At 43.2% G+C, this 23,065-nt stretch overlaps 1 protein-coding gene across 2 annotated transcripts in view; it reads left to right on the top strand.

The window, feature by feature from the left end:
* The window catches only part of KAT6A (lysine acetyltransferase 6A), a 132,796-nt gene that overhangs the window by 61,103 nt on the left and 48,628 nt on the right, over positions 1-23,065 (top strand). For both annotated transcript variants that reach the window (XR_013960087.1, XM_080659320.1), the window contains exon 3: positions 21,378-21,486. Coding sequence is in view for 1 of the 2 variants with exons in the window: in XM_080659320.1 (XP_080515446.1) it covers positions 21,378-21,486 (109 nt within the window). In the remaining variant the exon portion in view is untranslated. The remainder of the gene's footprint in view (positions 1-21,377; positions 21,487-23,065) is intronic.

Genomic DNA, 23,065 nt, shown 5'->3' with positions numbered 1-23,065 from the left:
TTAGCACAGATGCAGAAAATTTTCATTATCACAGAAAGTTCTATTAAACAGCATTGTTTTTAAGAACAGTATTAGAGAAAATATCACTTGAGAACAGGTTTTGTTTTTATTATTTGGCTTTAGGGTTTTTGAAGTTAGAAATGTTAACTTTAGATTATCGTAATGAGAGGAGTTTTGTGATTTACTCCTATTGATCAACCTTGTCATGTTCACACTTAGCTTACCCTTTTATTAAGTCTCGCTGGCTATATATAATTCAATCATACTAGGCTGAGGAATATTTTGGGCTAAGTAAAAAAAAATTTGCAAATGTGTGTTTTATGTTGTTAACTAGAGGCCCGGTGCACGAAATTCATGCACGGGGGCGGGGGGTGTTCCTCAGCCCAGACTGCACCCTCTCCAATCTGGGACATCCCTCTCACAATCCAGGACTGCTGGCTCCAACTGCTCACCTGCCTGCCTTCCTGATTGCCCCTAACCGCTTCTGCCTGCCATCCTGATCACCCCCTAACCACTCCCCTGCCAGCCTGATTGATGCCTAACTGCTCCCCTGCCAGCCTCTTTGCCCCTAACTGCCCTCCCCTGCAGGCCTGGTCACCCCTAACTGCCCTCCCCTGTAGGCCTGGTCACCCCTAACTGCCCTCGCTTGCAGGCCTGGTACCCCCCAACTGCCCTTCCCTGCAGGCCCAGTCACCCCTAACTGCCCTCTCTTGCAGGCTTGATTATCCTCAGCTGCCCTCCCTTGCAGGCCTGGTCCCTCCTGACTGCCCCCCCCCCCCCCGCTGGCCTGATCGCCCACAACTGCCCTCCCTTGCAGGCCTGGTCCCTCCCAACTATCCTCCCCTGCTGGCCATCTTGTGGTGGCCATCTTGTGTCCACATGGGGGCAGGATCTTTGACCACATGGGGGCAGCCATCTTGTGTGTTGGAGTGATGGTCAATCTGCATATTATTCTTTTATTAGATAGGATAGAGGCCTGGTGCATGGGTGGGGGCCAGCTGGTTTGCCCTGAAGGGTGTCCCAGATCAGGGTGGGGGTTCTCTTGGGGTGTGGGGCGCGGCCTGGGCGAGGGGCCTGTGGTGGTTTGCAGGCCAGCCACGCCCCCCGGCGACCCAAGCAGAGGCTCTGGTATCTGGGGTTTATTTATCTTCTATAATTGAAACTTTGTAGCCTGGAGCGGAGCCAAGCCTTCTGCTCGTTCCGTGGCTGCAGCCATTTCTGTTGTGATTTATTTATCTTCCATAATTGTAACCTTGTAGCCTTAAGCGGAGGCCAAGGCAGGCCAGGGTGTGCGGAAAGCTTGGCTTCCTCCATCGCCGGGGGCAACTCAAGCCTCCTGCTCTCTCCAGCTCCTTGACTGCCACCATTTCTGTTGGGATTTATTTATCTTCTATAATTGAAACTTTGTAGCCTGGAGTGGAAGCGTGGGCCGGCAAGGGCAGGCGGAAAACTTGGCTTCCTCCATTGCCAGGGAAACCCAAACCTCCCTCCTGCTCTGTGTGGCTGCAGCCATCTTGGTTGGGTTTATTTGCATATTCACTCCTGATTGGCTTGTGGGCGTGGCCTGTGGGTGTAGCAGAGGCACGGTCAATTTGCGTATTACTCTTTTATTAGATAGGATGCTTAATATGTTTTTTCCTTATCCATAGAATTAGGATAATGATTACATGGAATTTGAATTAATTGGGGTTATGAAGTTAAAAAATTCAAATCCCAGTGAACCTCCTAGTCCCAGCAGAAATCTTTGCTGTTTTGAAGTTGTTTCAACTTCAACTCTCCTTTATTTTCTAAGCCCTTTAAAGTTTAGTGTCTCATTAAACATAGTTTATACACTTGTTGAGTAACTACTCTGGACCAGTCACTGTCTTACATTATTTGTTTACTCATTTATGATTACCCATTATGATGACCTATAACTAAATTATGAGCTCCTTGAAAGTAGGAAATCCTGTTTGGTATTTAAAATACCTATAATTTTAGAAATTAAGAACAGAAAGAGACTTTGAGATACTTATGTCAAATATTTTTATTTTACAAATGAAGAACCATGACAGATGAAGTTACTTGCCCACACTTGGAGAACCAGGACTAGAGAACTTGGATATCCTTCTATCAAGCTATCTCCTTACCTGATTAATTGTTAAATTTAATGTGAAAGAAGTCCTAAGCACTACTTTTGGTTGAAGCTACTCTATTTTGTATGTATAAACTGTGTCAGTGTAGAGCAAAGTTATTTATAACTCTGATATTTCCTGTTTGTTTCTTATGACACATTCTTAGGGTCAGGGTATATGCAGTTTTTGGAAATATAGCATTTTTATCTTGAGAAAGCTTTTTGGTTTTAGGTTGGAATAGGGTGACTGGTTTCTCAGGTTAAATAATTGCTCAGTTATTTTTATGTGTTACCTTTGGTAGTAATACCTTATATAATGAATTATGGGATTAGAGTGTCCATTTATAGAACCTGATAGTCCTGTTTCTATTAGCTATTTTTAACCTCTACTTTTATATTCTCGTTACAGTTTTAGTTTCAGTATTACTGTTGTGTACACACAGACACTTCAGGAGTGGTAAGAATAGTAAACATTCCTATGTACAAACAAGAAGACACTGAACTGTTTCTTAAAATTCCTTTTTATTCCCTATAGTTATTGGCAAAGTGTACATTAAGTATTTACCGGTATAAGTTTATTGTTATTTGATAGGATACTTTTGCTTCTCAGAAATAATACTGGTTTATTTCTGTGGTAGCATATGCTTGTAGTTGGCATGGACTAGACCAGCTCAGGCTTTTTTGCGGAATACTAGTTGTTTTCCCACGAGATTAGGATACATCCCTCCTTTTCTCCCCCTTGCCCAAGAATTGAAATAGATTTCAGAAGGGAATCTTTGCTTGTGAATCAAGACTTTAATTACAGGCTTTCTTCTTTCCAAAGGCACTTCCCTTTTTTGCAGTTGTTCTTATGTGTGCGTGTGTGCATTCACGTGCGTGTGCGGGTGTGTGATTGCTTGCAGCATTTGGATCTATGCAGCACACTGGCTTCTAGACATCCTTTGTATAGTAACAGCATTAGCGGAGGGTCTGGCAGCCTGTAAAACAGTTTTTCTCCTCTTACCCCTCCTCTCAATCTCTCTCTCTCCCCAGATCTGGTGACATTATATAGATAAATGTGCAGCTAGGAAAACATCAGAAGGAATTGAATGCCTGCCAAAAATTTACAGCATGAAACCAAGCTGGCTGCTTCAGCCTAGCTTTCCTGATCTCTCATTGTGTGTGTGCAGTCTGCACTTGTCAGGGCTTTCCTTCTTGAGTATTACGTCACTATGTTCTCCGCCCTCATTACACTATCTTTTCTTTTGAAAAGCAACTGTCCTTAGGCTTTAAACTTGTTAAACACTTAAGGCATTATTTATACTGTTATGGAGGTAATATTGAAGATGAAATATATTTAAGTCTGAAAGAATTTTTTTTTTTAAATCCTCACCTGAGGATATGATTTTCGATGAGAGAGAGAGAGAGAGAGAGAGAGAGAGAGAGAGAGAGAAACATCAATGTGAGAAACACATTGGTTGCCTCTCACAAGGGCCCTGACTAACTGGGAATCAAACCAGAAACCTGGGTATGTGCCCTGACTGGAAATCGAATCCGAGACCCTTCGCTACATGGATGATGCTCCAATCATTGTGCCACATCAACCAGGGCAAAAATTTTAATTTGATGTAATATCCACTGAAGGTGTATGTGCGTGCGTGCATGTCCACATGGGTATTCTGGGCAGTATTAGGTTAGTGTAGAGAAGATAAGGTACTGGTAACTACCTGAAATTATTACATTGCTTTTTAAAAAAATCTTTCTAGCCGAAACCGGTTTGGCTCAGTGGATAGAGCGTCGGCCTGCGGACTGAAAGGTCCCAGGTTCGATTCTGGTCAAGGCATGTACCTTGGTTGCGGGCATGTCCCCATTGGGGGGTGTGCGGGAGGCAGCTGATCGATGTTTCTAACTCTCTATCCCTCTCCCTTCCTCTCTGTGAAAAATCAATAAAATATATTTTTTAAAAAATCTTTCTATTCTTCAGGAAGAGGGACAATTTCTCAGAGGACTTTAAAGACAGCTTAGAGACGTATTGATTTTTAATTGTTGATCAACATTGCAGATAGACATTTCTAGAATAGAATTATTTCCATGTGTTTTTTTAAAAATAAGCCTTTTAGGCTTTTTATAGGTGTTAGTAGTCCCAGTGCACAGGATTTGGTATTATATGGTTCAGTAGGCTCTGTTGTGGCTGGCCTTTGACATTTTTATTAACCCAGTAGAAATGGAAGATCATGTGATGTTGGAATAGGAGAATTTAACTTGGTGACTTTAGGATGCTGATTCCATTGTAGGTATAATTTTGCAAAGCTAAGAATCCAGGAAAGAATTGCCAGAGAAGGAATTAAAAAAAAGATTTTATATGAAAGTACCTATCTTGATCCTGAAAGAAAACAAACCAATGGCAACAGCAGCAATTGAGCAGAGTCTCGAGCATAGAAACCCAAATACAACTCCCTGAAGCCAGTGTGAATAAAGTTTAGATCAACTGTGTAAAACATTGTATGTACCATAAGAAGGCTTTCAATCAAATAAAGTATGTGTAAATTGCAGAAAAATTTTTTTATCTATAGTTTGTATCATTGAGTGATTAAGTTGAAGCTGTTTTGAGTATTGGACTTAAAGTCAGAATATCTATCTGACTTTGAATAACTTTAATCACTTTGTTAGTCATATATAGCCTTTGGCAAGGATTTTTATCTTTAGTAAAATGAATACATAATGATTTATATTTATTTATTATATTTATTTTTTTGTTAATCCTCACCCAAGGATAGTTTTCCCATTGATGTTTTAGAGAAAGTGAAGGGGGGAGAGAGAGAGAGAGAGAGAGAGAGAGAGAGAGAGAGAGAGAGAGAGAGAGAGAGAGAGAAACATCAATGTGAGGCATCCTGACTGGGGATTAAACCTGCAACCCAGGCACATATCCTTCATTGGGATTCCAACCTGAGATCCTTCAGTGGGTGGGTTGACATTCTAACCACTGAGCAACACCGACTAGGGCTATAATCCTATCTAATAAAAGAGTAATATGCAAATTAACCATCACTGCTACACCCACAAGCCACGCCCACCAGCCAGTCAGAAGTGAGTATGCAAATTAACCCCAAACAAGATGGCTGTGGCCACGGAGCAAGCAGGAGGCTTGGGTTTCCCCGGCAATGGAGGAAGCCAAGCTTTCCACACATCCTGGTGGGCCCAGTCCTCCGCTCAAGGCTACAAAGTTTCAATTATAGAAGATAAATAAATCCAAGATACCAGGGCCTCCGCTTGGGTCGCCGGGGAGCGTGGCCGGCCTGCAAACCACCACAGGCCCCTCTCCCAGGCCGCCCCACACCCCAAGGGAACCCCCACCCTGACCCGGGACACCCTTCAGGGCAAACCAGCTGGCCCCCACCCATGCACCAGGCCTCTATCCCAATAAAAGAATAATATGCAGATTGACCATCACTCCAACACACAAGATGGCTGCCCCCATGTGGACACAAGATGGCCACCACAAGATGGCCAGCAGGGGAGGGCAGTTGGGAGGGACCAGGTCTGCAAGGGAGGGCAGTTGTGGGCGATCAGGCCAGCAGGAGAGGGCAGTTGGGAGGGACCAGGCCTGCAAGGGAGGGCAGTTGGGGGTGATCAAGCCTGCAGGGGAGGGCAGTTAGGGGTGACCAGGCCAGCAGAGGAGGGAAGTTGGGGGTGACTGGGCTTGCAAGGAAGGGCATTTGGGGGGGACCCAGGCCTGCAGGGGAGAGCAGTTGGGGGGGGGGGTACCAGGCCTGCAGGGGAGGGCAGTTAGGGGTGATGAGGCCTGCAGCGAAGGGCAGTTAGGGGCAATCAGGCTGTCAGGGGAGTGGTTAGGGGTGATCAGGCTGGCAGGCAGAAGCGGTTAGGGGCTAGCAGGGAAGCAGTTGGGAGCCAGCAGTCTTGGATTGTGAGAGGGATGTACGACTGCCCGTTTAGGCCCGATCCTACCTGGAGGGTGCAGGGTGGGCTGAGGGACACCCCCCCCCCCATGCCCGAATTTCATGCACCAGACCTCTAGTCTATATATAAAAGCGTAATTTGCTAAGTGTGTGACCGATCGGTCGATCGCTTGACCAGTCACTATGACGCGCACTCACCACCAGGGGCCAGATGCTCTAATCAGTAGGTTAGCTTGCTGATGGGGTCCAGCCCATCAGGACTGGGCAAGACGGGTTGGACACGCCCTGGAGCCAACCTCCTGCAGTCCTTCCCTGGCCTCTAAAATATTTCTTGTAATTAATTTCTTTTCAATGTGCATGAATTCATGCACTGGGCCTCTAGTAAGAATATAAAAGAAAGGAAAGGACCACAAATGAAAGAAGAGACAGTAATAACTTGGCAGTATCATAATTAGATGAATGAAGAAAATTATATGTCACTGATAAACAGAAAGTGGAGCTTTCAAATAACTGATGAATATGTGAAAGAAAGTTAACTCTGCAGTCTTAGTATAGAATTTAAATTCAGCAAATGTGCATACTATCATTTTTGATGTCACCTCTGATTAGGAAATAGAAAATTGTTATAGTATCTTGACAGATGATTGCTTTCTTATCAAAATTTATAGTAATCTATATGCATAGTAAAAATGTAAATTGAAATTGATCATTACTGATCTAATTATGCCATTAACTTACTTTCACCAATAATCTTGTTATTGTATCTAATTGTAGAAGTCATTGAGTGAACTCATCATAATAAAATTGAATTCAATTTAGTAATCCTATTAAGGCTTTGTAATGGCTAATGGGTTGTGTTGGAACTGATTAAAATTATACAAGGTTACCTTATTGTAGATTATAAATAATGGAAAATGAATTATTTTCCAGGCAATTCATGTTGTTTTATTATTATTATATATCTTGTAATTGTATACTTTTGAGGAAAAGATTACTCTAAAAATATATTTAATAAGGAGCCATAGATTGCTTGATAGTATATGGAAGGGGAAGAATTTAAGATTAAATCCTACCCAACTACACTTCCCCTGAAGATCATTGAACTTTGGAGGAGAGGTTTTAAGCCAGTTACTAATAAACCTATTTGAAGCTATGCATGATTTTGTTGTATATTAATTTCAACATATGTGCAAGACACATATGAAGTGAAATTAAGAGGTCTAGGGTGATTTCTGATTCTCTAGTGCTGTCTTTCTTGAAAACATGAAGAACCATTGAATTCTAAACTGTTGGAAAGGATTTGAGAAGAGCATGAGTTCACTCAAGGCCATTAATAGTGAAAGAATGAAAAACTGGGTAAAACTGAGAGCTTGCCTGACTTGAAGAGAACAGTGTATTTTGTTAGCTTTCTCAACAAAGTATTAGTTTCCTAAAGTGAACTCTATGTGTCAGTTTGTTTCCCTTATAATATTAGAAATAACCTAATTGTGCAAATATTCTCTCAAAAGGCTTACTTTTCAGTTTTTGGGTAAGTGGATAATGGGAATAGTATTTGTTTTCTAATTATTTTGTGTAGATTTTTTTTTCATATTTACTGACATTTATAAGTGCTTTGAAAATGTGAGCACTTATTTTTAATTTTTGTTATATTACAGTGCTTACCAAACAATAATATTTGCCAGACTTCTTACGCTTTGGATAGTATTTTGAAAATCTAGCAATATTTGTTTTCTCCATGTTCAGTCACTGAGCACCATTTTGGTTTCCTTCACTATGCCATGACTAAGAATACTTCAGTTTTCCAGTTTACTAAGCTAAGACTTACCTCTTTATACTTTTGTTATTTATTCTATATAATAAAGCCATTCTTTTAGCTTTTTTATATGTATTACTAGTGGCCTGGTGCACGAAATTCATGTCCGGAAGGGGGATTCCCTCAGCCCAGCCTGTACCCTCTCCAATGAGGGACATCCCTCTCACAATCTGGGACTGCTGGCTCCTAACTGCTCACCTGCCTGCCTGCCTGATTGCCCCTAACCTCTCTGCCTGCCTGCCTGATCGCCCCTAACTGCCCTCCCCTGCTGGCCTCATCTCGCCCCTAACTGCCCTCCCCTGCCGGCCTGATCTCACCTCCAATCACCCTCCCCTGTCAGCCTAATCTCGCCCCCAACTACCCTCCCCTGCCAGCCTGGTTGCCCCCAACTACTCTCCCCTGCCAGCCTGATCTCGCCCCCAACTACCCTCCCCTGTCAGCCTGGTTGCCCCCAACTGCCCTCCCCTGCTGGCCTGATCTCGCCCCCGACTGCCCTCCCCTGCTGGCCAATTGGGTTCTGATTGGTTGGTTTCTATGCCAGTCAGCAATAAAAGCACCACCTCCTAGGCAGCCATTGGCTCCTCGCAGTTCACCCAGATTTGGTTCTGATTGGTCGGTTTCTATGCTAGTCAATGTCTCTGGGCCTATCTCCAGGCCTGATCAGAGAGGCCGGGCTGATCAGCAGCCCCTGCGAGGCCCAGAGAGAAACAGAAGCACAGCTGCTGGCAGATTCTAGAGAGAAAAAGAGAGGCAATGGCTGATCAACAGCTGCCACGGAGGCCGTGGGTCAGACCCTGCCTCTCTCTTTGGGCCTCTCTCCGGGCCTGATCCGCAGCTCCCTAGGCAGTCAGTGCTGGGTCACCACGGCAACCTAGCATTGACTGCAGGACTGACTTCCAGTGTTCGGCTGAGCCTTTGTTCGGTCATTACGGACCCTAGGTTTTTATATATTAGGATAGTACTTTAGCAGTAGGTATTATCAACTAATAAATGATATCTCAGCTGAAAAGTATTTGTTTCAAGTTGTGTGAAATATCCATTGGAAAAAGTTAATTTGCAGTTAAATTTACTTGATTATAGTTGCAGAAGAAAGGGGCAGGATAAACCTTGGAGCCACTAGAAAAATTTAAAGAGGTAGGCAAGGCTGTAACTTGAAAAGTTGAAAGTAAGGAAATGAAGTTAGGTGAGTAGATTTGAGAGGAGTTTATGGGGGTTCATGCATAGTAACCTGGCTGGATCAGATACACAGAAGTCAGAAACAGGTTTTAGTTTAAGACTTGAGTAGTGCTCGATTGATAGATTTTGATTCTTGGACTGCTTTACAAGAAAATTGTTCAGGCGTAAGGGTGAGCTATTTATTGTAATTGAATTAAAAGGCAGCCAATTTTGATGTAGGTACAATGAAAATAAAATGCTAAATTTAAATTCAGTACCAGAATTTGTTATGAGTAATTAAAAATTTTTTCATTTTGGGGAGTTATACCTTTATTTCTAAGTCTAATTATTGTATTTAAGATTAACATAATAAGGGGCTAAACGGAACAGTTAGAAAGTAAAGGTTTTTATAGTAGTTGCTTCTTAATGGCATGAATTTTGGCCTATTACTAAATAATCTGATTTGTGAGACTGTGAACAATCTATATGTACCACTTAGTAATTTTTTCTTCATTTTTTATTGTGATGAAATTTACAAAACATACAATTTACCATTTTAAACATTTTTTAGTGTACAATTCAGTGGCATTAAGTACTTTCACAGTGTTTTGAAACGGTTGCCAGTATTCATTTTCCAGAACTTTTTCATCATCTCCAAGTCTGTGCTTTTTAAAAATATATAGCCCTAGCTGGTTTGGCTCAGTGGATACAGCGTCGGCCTGTGGACTGAGGGTTCCCAGGTTCCATTCTGGTCAAGGGCACATGCCCAGGTGTGGGTTTGATCCCCAGTAGGGGACGTGCATGAGGCAGCCAATCAATTTTTATTGATTTCAGAGAGGAAGGGAGAGGGAGAGGGAGAGAGAGATAGAAACATCAATGATGAGAGAGAATCATTGATTGGTGGCTTCCTGCACACAGGTGCGCACACCCCAAGCATATGCCCTCACCAGGAATGGAACTGTAACCTCCTGGTTCGTAGGTCCACATTCAGCCACTGAGACATACCAGCGGGGCTCAAAGTCTGTACTTATTTTTTTTATATATATATATATATATTTTATTGATATTTTACAGAGAGGAAGGGAGAAGGATAGAGAGTTAGAAACATCGATGAGAGAGAAACATCGATCAGCCGCCTCCTGCACACCTCCCACTGGGATTGTGCCCGCAACCCAGGTACATGCCCTTGACCGGAATCGAACCCGGGACCCTTCAGTCCGCAGGCCGACGCTCTATCCACTGAGCCAAACCGGTTTCGGCACAAAGTCTGTACTTTTTAAACAATAACTCCCCATTCTCCCCTTCCTCCCAGCTTCTGGTAACCTCTAATCTACTTTCTGTCTACTATTATATGAATTTAACTACTCTAAGTATCTCATGTAAGTGAAATCGTATAATATTTGTCCTTTTGTGGTATACTACTTGATTAAAAAAATAGGTTTAGTAATTATAGTTGAACCTAAGTTTTGTTTTTCACCCCCAAAGACTTCTTTTAGAGAGAGAGAGAATGAGAGAGGAAGAGAGGGAGAAACATCCATGGGCTGCCTCCTGCACGCCCCCTACCAGGGATTGAGCCCACAGCCCAGGCACGTCCCCTGACCTGGAATCGAACCAGCAACCTTTTGGTGCATGGGATGATGTCCTACCTACTGAGCAACACCATCCAGGGCTGAAACAAAGTTTTAAAGTTTATAATGCTTTATAGATATTTTGTATTTAACTCTAAAAAAGAATGATGTGACCTTCTTTTTGGTTGTTGTTTTGTTTTGTTAAACCTCATCCGAAGATTTTTTCCCCCCATTGATTTTGAGAGAGACTGGACGGGAGGAAGGGAGGGAGACACACACACACACACACACACACACACACACACAGAGAGAGAGAGAGAGAGAGAGAGAGAGAGAGAGAGAGAGAGAGAGAGAGAGAGAGAGAGAGAGTGAGAGAGAGAGACACACACACATTGATTGGTTGCCTCTTGCATATGCTCCAACCAGGGGCTGGGGATCGAACCTGCAACTCAGGTGTGCTTTTGACTGGAAATTGAACCCGAGACCCTTCTGTGCGCTAGCTGACGTTCTAACAACTTAGCCAAACTGACCAGGGCTCTATGGTATCTTAACTCCTTATATTTTCAGTGTGTCAGCTCCTTCTACTTATCATGTCCTTAACTTTGTGGCCAACCATTAGAAATCTTAGCATTTGCATTCTAGTGGACCTCACTCTGTGGTTTATCTTGGCAGTCTACAGTTCTCTGATTATTTTGTCAGTCAAAGGCTTCAGAGGTGTTAAGAAAACTTGTATAACCATTTTGATTGGAAATGCTACAAATTGATTCTTTCTGATTTTGGCTTTATTGTTATGGTTGAGTGACAGTTTTATTTCCCATCGCTAATTGTTTCCCTATCACCTTCCACATAGAGGTTTCCAGACTTTTTCTGCTCTCTGTAGATGTCAAACCCATACTTATCTTTAAGCAAGTGACATTGCCTTCTATTTTAGTGAAAAGATAGAGGCAGTTTCGCAGGGACTTCCATCAACTTTTCTCTCATGTTTTGAATTTATTGTTTATGTTAATCCATACTTTTCTGATTCTATCTTGCCTGAAGAATGTGAATTCATTTTCCATTTTGATAGGAGGGTGGTTTTCGTTAACTCTGTTCTTGGACCTAGCCAATCTCACCTCACAATTTTCTCAGTCAGCTATCACTTTCTCATGCTGTATCTAACCAATTCCTGTCCCACTTTTAGCTGGTAATTTTACTTCCTACTTTCCAGAAATAATGAGGCTATCAAAAATTAGCACCCTCAACTTTTCCCATTTACAGATAATTCTGTATCACTATACTACTAAGGCTAGTCCCTTTACTTATACTTTAAAATTCATCCTCTTTTTGAGAAGGGATATATGTGGGGGGTAGTAGAAGGTAAAGGGAGTCAAATATATGGTGATGGAAGATGATTTTACTTTGAGTGGTGGGAACACAAAACGATATGAAGAGCACGTATCTTAGAAATGTACACTTGAAACCTATGTTATCTTATTAATCAACTAGAGGCCCGATGTATGAAATTCATGCAAGGGGCTCGGCCCTCACAGCCCCGCTTGCCTCAGCCAGCTCTTACAGGCCCTCGCAGCCCCTTGCAGCCTTGGCTGGCCCTTACAGCCCCTCGAAGCCCCAGTCAGCCCTTGCAGCCCTGGCTTTATCCCAAGGTCATCGGGATGGTTGTCTGGAGTGTCATCCGGATGTCATTCGGCTGTTCGGTCTAATTAGCATATTAGCTCTTTATTATATAGGATGTCACTCCAATAAATTTAACTTAAGACTTATCCCTAAAAAATAATTGAAAAAACAAGCTCATCCATTTTAAACCAGTGTTATCCAGTAGACCTTTCTGCAATGATAGAATTGTTCAGTATTTGTGTGTCTAATACCATAGCCACTAGCCTATGTGATGATTGAGCACTTGAAATGTAGCTAGTGTGGCTGAGGAATTAATTTAACTTAATTTTATTTTTAATTAATTTAGTCCCATTTTGTAGTGTCTACCGTATTGAACAGTGCAGCTCTAAACCTTACTACATAATATGTTCCTGTTATTTCTTGTTTCTTGAATCTTGGACCATGTGAGTCTTCTCTTCCATATTTTAAATAGGTTTAATCTTTCTCACCTTAAATACCTCAGACTCATCAAGCTCTTTGCCATTTCTTTTTTTGCTTTCTCCTGATTGATCTCTATCCCTTTATGGTAGTTTGTTGGTTCCTGTGACTTCAGTTCTTACTCTGTCACGGAAAAGAGTGCTCTTGTAGTGAGTTCTCCAGCTATTTCTCAATTGTAGAATCCACTAGATACTTTATCTTTCCAATATTGTTGATTGCTCTTTGCTTCTTGAAATTGTGTTATCACTTCTCTTGGTTCTGTCTTCTCTCACACTTGTCCTTTTTCTTTTTCTCTGATGTTTCTAAATGTTGCTATTCCTCTATTTCAGACTTCAAATCACTTCTCCACTCCCTTCTCCTTACTGTCTACCATGTTCTACCCACTCCACTTTCTCACTGGGTGATAACTCACCTGCATGTTGATGTCTTTTAAATCTATCTTAGCTTAATCTCTATCCTAAGTTCCAAACTCCAATGTCTCAGTCATCATTGGTATTTATTCTAGAATATTCCAAAGTTTACCACAGTCCCTATAAATGTTCATTAATTTAAATTGAACTAACTAAAATATACACTGAGTGGCCAGATTATTATGATCTCTGAACACATAATAATCTAGCCACTCAGCATGTGTGTGTGTGTGTGTGTGTATACACATACATACACACACACACACACACACACACACACACACACATATATGTTAGAGGCCCGGTGCATGAATTCGTGCATGGGTGGGGTCCAGCCAGCCTGGCCAGGGGGAGGAGACATGGGCGGTTGGCCGGCCTGCCTGGTGGTTGAACTCCTGGTCGAGGGGACAATTTGTATATTAGCCTTTTATTATATAGGATATACACTGAGTGGCCAGATTATTATGCATTCAGAGATCATAATAATCTGGCCACTCAGTGTACATACATAACAGTACACAGATTGTAAGCCTATACCTTAATTATTACATAATTAACATATATAAAACCACCATCCAGGTCAAGAAAAAGAACATTACCAGCACCTCATTAAGCCTTTTAAAAAATACATATATTTTTTTTATTGATTTCAGAGAGGAAGGGAGAGATAGAAACATCATTGATGAGAGAGAATCATTGATTGGCTGCCTTCTGCATGCCCCCTACTGGGGATCGAGCCCACAACCCTGGTATGTGCCCTTGACTGGAATCGAACCCAGGACCCTTCAGTCCCCAGGTCGACGTTCTATCCACTGAGCCAAACCAACTAGGGCTCATTAAGCCTTTCTCTAAAGCACTACCTATTCTTTTTTTTTTTTTTTTAATATATTTTATTGATTTTAGAGAGGAAGGGAGAGTGAGAGAGAGATAGAAACATCAATGAGAGAGAATCATCGACTGGCTGCCTCCTGCACACCCCCCACTGGGGACCGAGCCCGCAACCCAGGCATGTGCCCCTGGCTGGAATCGAACCTGGGACCACCCAGTCCGCAGGTCGACGCTCTATCCATTGAGCCAAACCAGCTAGGGCAAGCACTACCTATTCTTTTCTCCCTAAAGGTGTAACCACTATCCTGACTTACAACAACATAGAACTGGTTTTGAACTTTATGTAAACAGTATGATACAGTATACACAGTTGTGCAAAAGTAGATTTACAGTTGTGAGTACATGAAACAGTTTATTCTTGTAGTATTTATTATTGTATTTTTTTCCATACAAACAACCATAAACCTACTTTTGCCCACCCCTGTATATTTTTTTGTGTCTGTTCTTCCATTCACTCCATGTTATTGGTTGTAACTATTGTTTAACGAGAGGCCCGGTGCACGAAATTTGTGCACTTGTCGGGGGGTCCCTCAGCCTGGCCTGCGCCCTCTCGCAGTCTAGGAGCCCTGTGGGTATGTCCGACTGATGGCTTAGTAGGTCTAAGCCGTCAGTCGGACATCCTTAGCATTGCACAGAGGTGGGAGAGGCTCCCACCACTGTGCTCGCCAGCCGTGAGCCCGGCTTCTGGCTGAGTGGCCCTCCCCCTGTGGGAGCACACTGACCACCAGGGGGCAGCTCTGCATTGAGTGTCTGCCCCTGGTGGTCAGCGCGCATCATAGTGACGGGTCATTCCACCATTCAGTCATTTGCATATTAGCCTTTTATTATGTAGGGATACGCTGTAGATGAGGCCCCCTAGAACCATAAGAAATGCAAAAAATTCACTGTTAACTCATTCTCGAATTGCCCCCACTTAAAATCAAATTGCCCCCCTGTGGGGCGTGTGCTGCACCTTGGGAACCGCTAGGCTTGACATTTTTCCTCTCTGAGCTTCATTTCTGAATACATATGCATATACCATGGCAATTGTAATCTCTTCTCCGCCTACTTCACTGGGTTGTCATGAGGAGGTTCTGAGCTAATAAACCTAGAAACGTTTCATCAAGTAAGTGATGTCTAAATGGGAAGGGATTGTATTTTTAAGCTCACGGGTACCCTCCCAGGTAGCAGGTGCTGATTAGGGGAGGAGGGCATGATTGTTTCCTGGGACTGTAGCTATGGAAGCTTTGCAGAGGGTTCCGCAGGCCTCGGAGAGGCAGGCTCTGGCCAGCAGCCCTGTAGCAGTGGTCATCCCTGGAGACACTGGCGGGGTCAGGGTGTTAAGGGGTGCTAGGGGGGCGGTGAGGCTGAAGGGGGAGTAACTCAAACCTTCCTGCTTGGCACCATTCTTTAAATTGTATGTGGCTGTTTCGAAGCTGTACCTGCTCAGGGTGGGGCTCCAATCTCCTGGAGCAGGGTGGAGCCTAGGCCTGGGCAGAGCCAGGCGGGCTAGGAGGTTGTGTTTAGCTGCACCCCCAACGAGGTTCAGTGCGTTTCCGCTGCGGAGACGGCGCTGCTGCTGTCAGGGGGAAGGGTCTGACCCTGGGGGGCCACTCAGGCATGCCCAGCCCCAGAAGAGGGGGCCTGGCAGTGGTGGGCCCCGGGTGCCTCACGGGCACTGACGGGTGGTTGCCGGCATGCTATTGTTGTGGGCGCCCCTGGCGGGGGTGGTGGGGGAAGAGATCAGGAGTCGGAGGTGTGGGCTGCAGCTACCACCAAGGCTGGGTCTTGTCCCCATCCAGTCAGCCTCCCCATCCCCCTGGGGGTGCGGGGGCTGCGGTAGGGTGTCTGTGCAGGGGGATTGAAAGAGCTCCCCATGGCCGCTTCCTCTTCCTTCTTTGCAGTCCGGGCTCCTGTCAGGCACTCTCCTCAGACCCCTGGGAACTAGGCTCCGGCTGCCCGCCCCCTGCTGTGTGCACAACCTCCTGCTGGTCTGTCAGTATGCAAATTGGTCGTTAATGGGACTTCTTTATATGTATAGATATTTTACAGTATGAATATAGCACAATTTATGTGTGCTACCATTGCTAGCTATTTGGCTAAGTTTAAGTAAATTTTGTTTTGAATAATGCTGCCCTGACCATTTTGTGCATGTTTTATTGTTTACTAGAGGTCCGGTGCACGAAATTCGTACACCGGTGGGTGGTGTCCCTCAGCCCAGCCTGCACCCTCTCCAATCTGGGACATCCCTCTTACAATCCAGGACTGCTTGCTCCTAACCACTTGCCTACCTGCCTGCCTGATTGCCCCTAACCACTCCGCAGTCAGCATGATCTGCGCCTAACTGCTCCTCTGCCAGCCCGATTGCCCCTAACTGCCCTCCCCTGCTGGCCTGGTCACCCCTAACTGCCCTCCCCTGCCAGCCTGGTTGCTCCTAACTGTCCTCCCTTGCAGGCTTGGTCTCCCCCAACTGCCCTCCCCTGCTGGCCCAGTCACCCCTAATTGCCCTCCCTTGCCAACCTGGTTGCCCCCAACTGCCCTACCCTGCAGGCCTGGTCCCTCCCAACTGCCTTCCCCTGCTGGCCTGATCGGCCACAACTGCCCTCCCCTGCTGGCCATCTTGTGGCGGCCATCTTGTGTCCACATGGGGACAGCCATCTTTGACCACATGGGGGCGGCCATCTTGTGTGTTGGAGTGACGGTCAATTTGCATATTAGCTCTTTATTAGATAAGATGTGTATTCACTTCATTTGGGTAGATAGGAGTGGAAGTGCTAGATCGTATGGTATGTCTGTTTAATTCTAGTAGCTAATGTCACATAGTTTTCAGAGTATTTTTTTTCAATTTATATTCCAGTTAGCAATGTAGGATAGTTCTTGTTCCATTTCCTTCCTTTTTTAAAAAATATTTATTGTTCAGATTATTACAGTTGTTTCTCTTTTTTCCCCCCTCATAGCTCCCCTACACCTGGTTCCCACCCCACCCCCCCCACCCCCTTACCTCCCCCCCCACTGTCCTCATCCATAGGTGTATGATTTTTGTCCAGTCTCGTTTCGCACCCCCCACACCTCTTTCCCCCCGAGGATTGTCAGTCCACTCCCTTTCTCTGCCCCTGATTCTATTATATTCACCAGGTTATTCTGTTCATCAGATTTTTTATTCACTTGATTTTTAGATTCCCTTGTTGATAGATATGTATTTGTTGTTCATAATTTTTATCTTTACCTTTTGCTTCTTCTTCCTCTTCTTACAGAATACCTTTCAGCATTTCATATAATACTGGATTGGCGGTGATGAACTCCTTTAGCTTTTTCATATCTGTGAAGCTATTTATCTGACCTTCAATTCTGAATGATAGCTTTGCTGGGTAGAGTAATCTTGGTTGTAGGTTCTTGCTATTCATCACTTTGAATATTTCTTGCCACTCCCGTCTGGCCTGCATAGTTTCTGTTGAGAAATCAGCTGACAATCGTATGGGTGCTCCCTTGTAGGTAACTAACTGTTTTTCTCTTGCTGCTTTTAATATTCTCTCTTTGTCTTTTGCTCTTGGCATTTTAATTGTGATGTGTCTTGGTGTGGTCTTCTTTGGATTCCTTTTGTTTAGGGTTCTCTGCACTTCCTGGACTTGTAAGTCTATTTCTTTCACCAGGTGGGGGAAGTTTTCGGTCATTATTTCTTCAAATAGGTTTTCAGTATCTTGCTCTCTCTTTTTCTGGCACCCCCATAATTCGGATGTTGGTACGCTTGAGGTTTTCCCAGAGGCTTCTTACACTATCTTCATATTTTTGGATTCTTTTTTCTTTTCCGGTTGGGTGTTTTTTTTTTTGCTTCTTTGTATTTTAAATCTTTGACTTGATTATTGCGATCCTCTAGTCTGCTGTTGGGTCTCTGTATATTATTTTTTATTTCAGTCAGTGTATGCTTAATTTCTAGTTGGTCCTTTTTCATATCCTCGAGGGTCTCACTAAGTTTATCGATCTTTTCTAGAAAATTCTTGAAAAACCTTATAACCGTGGTTTTGAACTCTATATCCAGTCGTTTTCTTTCCTCCATTTCTTTCATTTGTGACCTGTTTCTTTGTTTCCACATTTTGGCTGCTTTCCTGAGTTGGTAGGGTGGCTTTGTGTACTAGGTGTCCTATAGGGCCCAGTGGCTCAGCCTCCCCAGTTACCTGAGGTGGACACTCTTGGTGCACCCCTTTGTGGACTGTGTGTGTACAGCCTTGTTGTAGTTAAGCCTTGATTGTTGTTGGTATCACTGGGGGAGTTGACCTCCAGGCCAACTGGCTGTGTGGATCAGCTGTGTCTACGCTGGGAGAATTTCTGTGCTGGAGACACCCTTATGAGACAAGACTTGCTTCAGTGGGGCTTTGGTGCTCACTGGAGTCTGCCCCTGAGTGTGTCCCTTATGGATCTGAGGAGTTGTAATCTGGATGGTCCTACTCTGACCCTTGGGTACACTGACTCTTGGATCTCCAAGGAGGTGCAAATTTAGCCTCTGCCTGAGGGCACCCAGCAGGAGCTATGGAGAGATCTGCAGATTTCTCTTCTTTGTTTGGGTTTTGGAGGTACCCAGATGAGGCCCAAATGTGAAGCAATGCAAGCTGCTTTGGGGCCTTGGGCCTTTTTTTGGATGTTCTGGGTCTCTCTGACTCAGCTGCAGTTTGTTAGGTAAGTTTAGATTTCAGAGGACCAGGCCATTCATATGCAAAAGCCTCTGTGCTCAGCTCGGATGGGGCGGAGTCTCAGGGCAGAGCAAACAGCAATGGCTTCCCGTCAGCCCTGCCCTAAGAGGCCCCCGCTGCAAGCACCTCTGAGAGAAAGCTGCCCTTGAGTTCCGCCCACTGCCAGACAGTCCAGTTTCTCTCCGTATGAGTCTGGGTCCCCAGAGTCTCGCCCAGAACTGGTGTTCAGAGCAGTCGGGAGCTTGTGTCTCCCTCCGGCTTGAAAAAGCCAGCCGCGTACTCAGTTGCCAGCCCTCTCCGCGCACACGCCTCAGTACTTCTGCCTTCCACACTCCTGTGAGTCTCAGTGTGCTTTTCTCTTTCCTTCTAGTTGTAGAATTTCCACTCAGCCAGTCCTCCTGTGGTTCTGGATCAGGCGTCCTCAAATTACGGCCCGCGGGCCACATGCGGCCCGCCGAGGACATTTATCCAGCCCTGCCGGGTGCCGCTGCCTGTCCTGCTTAGCATCCAACTCGTCCTGGGCCCGCAGTGCGCATAGGAATTTGTTCATAGTTTTTTTTTTTAAACTATAGTCCGGCCCTCCCACCGTCTGGGTGACAGTGAACTGGCCCTCTGTTTAAAAAGTTTGAGGACCCCTGTACTGGATGACATCTGTTTTGTCTTTTAGTTGTAGTTTTGAAGTGGTTGTGCGAGGCGGCAAGTTCAGGTGTTTACCTATGCCACCATCTTGGTTTCTCCTCCACTTTCTTATTAGCACTTACTGTTGCCAGTCTTCACAATTTGAGCCATTCTTAAATATTTACTTCCTTGATGGCTAAAGAGGTTGAGCATATTTTCTTTTGTTTTATTGGCCACTTCTATATTATTCATGTATTTTCTGTTGTGAATTAGCAGTTGAAGTCTTTTGCCTACTTTTCTATTGTTGTCTCTTTTTCTTGCTGATATCTAAGAGTTTTTTAAATGTTCTGAATATGAGCCATTTGTTAAATATGTTGTAGTATCTTTCATTCTGTGGCTTATCTTTTAATATCTTTAATGGTGTCTAAGTCTTCCATCTTTCTTATCGTGCTCCCCACCCCAAATCAGTTAGCCATCAAATCCTGCCAGTTCTATCTTTTAAATATTGTTTATCTCTCTTCTCTATTCCTTTTGTCAATGCCTTGATACAAACTGTTGTTACTCATGGCCTGGATTATAGATCCTGTTCTTTCGAATCCATTTTCAACTGCTTTATAGAGTGACTTTTCTAAATTTATGTCTTTGTCATACTATTCCTCTGCTTAAAATCTTCTCATGGTACTTAGAGGTTATAGTATAAAGATCAAACCTCATGAACTTGCTTTTGCCTTCTCTCTAGGCCTTCTTTAGCGTTTACTTCAAGTTTATACTCTTGGATGAATTCTTCTTAGCTGAGGAGTGCTATTAGTTTGCTTGTAACACCTTCAACTGAAAGGTATTACCATCTTTTTAGTTAGTTAGTCATGTTTAATTCATTTTTTTTTAATTTTTTTTTTTTTGCTGTCACTTCCACAAGTAGTTGATTTCTAAGTCCATAGCTATTTTTTCTATTTCATTTACTTTTTGGTTCAGATTATCTTGTCTTCACCAGAATATTATAACCACTATTTCAGTTTTCCTCCATATATCTTTGATATTGCTATTGGAATTATTTTTCTTGGTTTATATCTCAGGCTTCATGAATAGAAAAAGGATGATATTTTCCTCAAATACAAGTTATCTCTTGGTTCAGTTTTCCTGTAGGATAAAGTCCAACTTTACATAACATTCAGTGGCAGTCTTCACAAAGTGATCTATCTAGTTCCCCACCCTAATGCCCCCAAGCTTATCACAGAAACGGTATCCTTTAAGCACTGGCCTTAGCAGACTGCACACCTGAGTTCATCTTGTTTATACTACCTGTATTGCTTTTCTTTCCATCCTTGGGGTGAGGTTGACAGTGCAGTAGACAGAGGAACATAGATTTAAACTTGCTTTTTTAACAGTTATTATCTAATGTCCTTAGACAAGCTTCTTAAGATCCGGTAACAATAGTATTTGCACTTGATACATGTTGTCTTCCTCTTTCAACTCTTCTCCAAACCACAATTAGAATTTATCTTTCTCATTTATACAGAGCACTAGTTTCTCTCTTACAGCACTTTATGTCTTCTGCTTTATATAATACTTAATGTTATATGTTATCACTCTTCTTCTACATCACATGCCTTTTAAGGAACTGATACTGTGATTTCTTGCACTTAATTCAGTTGAATTATTCAATCTTTGGTGAAGGATTTGCTTTGTTTAATCCATACTGTGTCATTTAGTTCCTAAATGACCAACATGATAGGTATATGGTATTTTTGGACCAAAGTTGTCACTACAAGGACCAATTTGTAAAAACTCCATCTACTTAGTTAGAAATTTAGGAGAGTGACTTATTCGTCCTAAAGTTACATGTAACTCTTTCTTGTAGGGATTTATTTATTTATTCATTCATTAAATACATTTTTATTGATTTCAGAGAAGAAGGGGGAGAGAGATAGAAGCATCAATGATGGGAGATAATCACTGGTTGGCTGCTTCCTGCACACCCAACAACCTGGGCATGTGTCTTGGCCAGGAATCAAACTGTGATGACCTGATTCATAGGTTGATGGTCAACCACTGAGCCACAATGGCCGGGCTTTTATAGGAATTTAAAAGTATAATTTTAATGTGTTTAAATTAATGCTAAGAAAAAGTACTGTTGCCTGAATGATTGTGTTTTTATTTACAGCCGGTTGCTGAACCAATTCCCATCTGTAGTTTCTGTCTTGGTACAAAAGAACAAAACCGAGAAAAGAAGCCAGAAGAACTTATCTCCTGTGCTGACTGTGGCAACAGTGGTATGTGGATCCCTTCTATCCTTCCCTCCCTCCCTCCCTCCCTCCCTCCCTCCCTCCCTCCCTTCCTCCCTTCCTTCCTTCCTTCCTTCCTAATAATAGTTTATTGATTTTTAGAGTTTTCAAAGAATAGTTTATTGATTTTTAGAGAGAGAGGGAGGGAGGGATAGAGCGAGAGAGAGAAACATTGATCAGCTGCCTCCTGCATGTCCCCTTTAGGGGGTCAAGTCCACAACTTGGGCATATGCCCTGACTGGGAATTGAACTGGCAACCTTTCGGTGTGTGGGATGACGCCCAACCAACTGAGCCATATCTGGTGGGGTCCCTCTGTTTTTTTCTAACACATGCTATCAGAGATATTCTTGGTCTACATTTTAAGAACTTACAAGGCTAGCCCTGGCCAGATTGCTCAGTTGATTAGAGCATTGTTCCGATACTCCAAGGTTGTGGTTTCGAAACGATCCCTAGACAGGGCACATACAAGAATCAATAAATGAATGAATAAATAAGTGGAACAACAAATAGATGTCTGTCTGTCTCTCTAAAAAAAAAATCAGTTATAAAGAAGAAATTAATCATCAACAAATCAACCAATGACAAACGTTGGCGAGGTTGTGGAGAAAAGGGAATTCTAGTATACTGCTGGTGGGAATGCAGACTGGTGCAGCAACTGTGGAAAACAGTATGGCGTTTCCTCAGTAAATTAAAAATGGAACTCCCATTTGACCCAGTCATCCCACTTCTAGGAATATATAGTAAGAAACCTAAAACACTCATCAGAAAGAACATATGCACCCCTATATTCATAGCAGTGAAATTTATTATACTAAGACTTGGAAACAGCCTAAGTGCCCATCAGCAGATGAGTGGATTAAAAAACTATGGTACATTTACACAATGGAATACTACACGGCAATAAAAAAGAAAGAGCTCTTACCATTTGCAACAGCATGGATGGACCTGGAGAGTATTATGCTGCAGTCTGAGAAAGATAAGTATCATATGATCTCACTCATGTGGAATCTAATGAACCAGATAAACTGATGATCAAAAATAGACCCAGAGCTATAGAAGCATGAACAGACTGTTGAACCTCAGAGGGAAGGCAGGGGAGGGTGGGTGGGAAGAGATCCACCAATAAACTTGAATGCATATGTGCATAACCCATGGACACAGACAGTGGGGTGGTGAGGGCCTGGCAGGGGGGTTGGGGAGGGTGGGAGCGGGTTGAAAGAGGTTAATGGGGGAAAAAGGAGGACCTATATAATACTTTTAACAATAAAGATTTAAGTAAAATAAAAACTTAAGGCTTTACAGGAAGGCCTTAGTAAATCAGCTTTATCTTTGATCATCGGCTTACTTTTCAATGTTTTATATTTATTTCCCAAGTCAGAAAAACACTAGATAGTTAAAGAGGAACGTAATTTAATGGTGCAATCAGGTATTTGTGAAATTGTTGGAAGGACTGAAGAGGCAAGCTCTAGGCTGGGCTTTAAGGACTGATTCCTGGGACATTGCAGAACTAACCTACCAGGGGAATCACTATATCTACCTTAATTTGAAAGAGGTGGAAAGCCCTAG

The sequence above is a fragment of the Plecotus auritus genome (assembly GCF_963455305.1).
Source record: "Plecotus auritus genome assembly, chromosome: 3".
Lineage (NCBI taxonomy): Eukaryota > Metazoa > Chordata > Mammalia > Chiroptera > Vespertilionidae > Plecotus > Plecotus auritus.
This window is presented reverse-complemented; position numbering and strand designations above follow the sequence as displayed.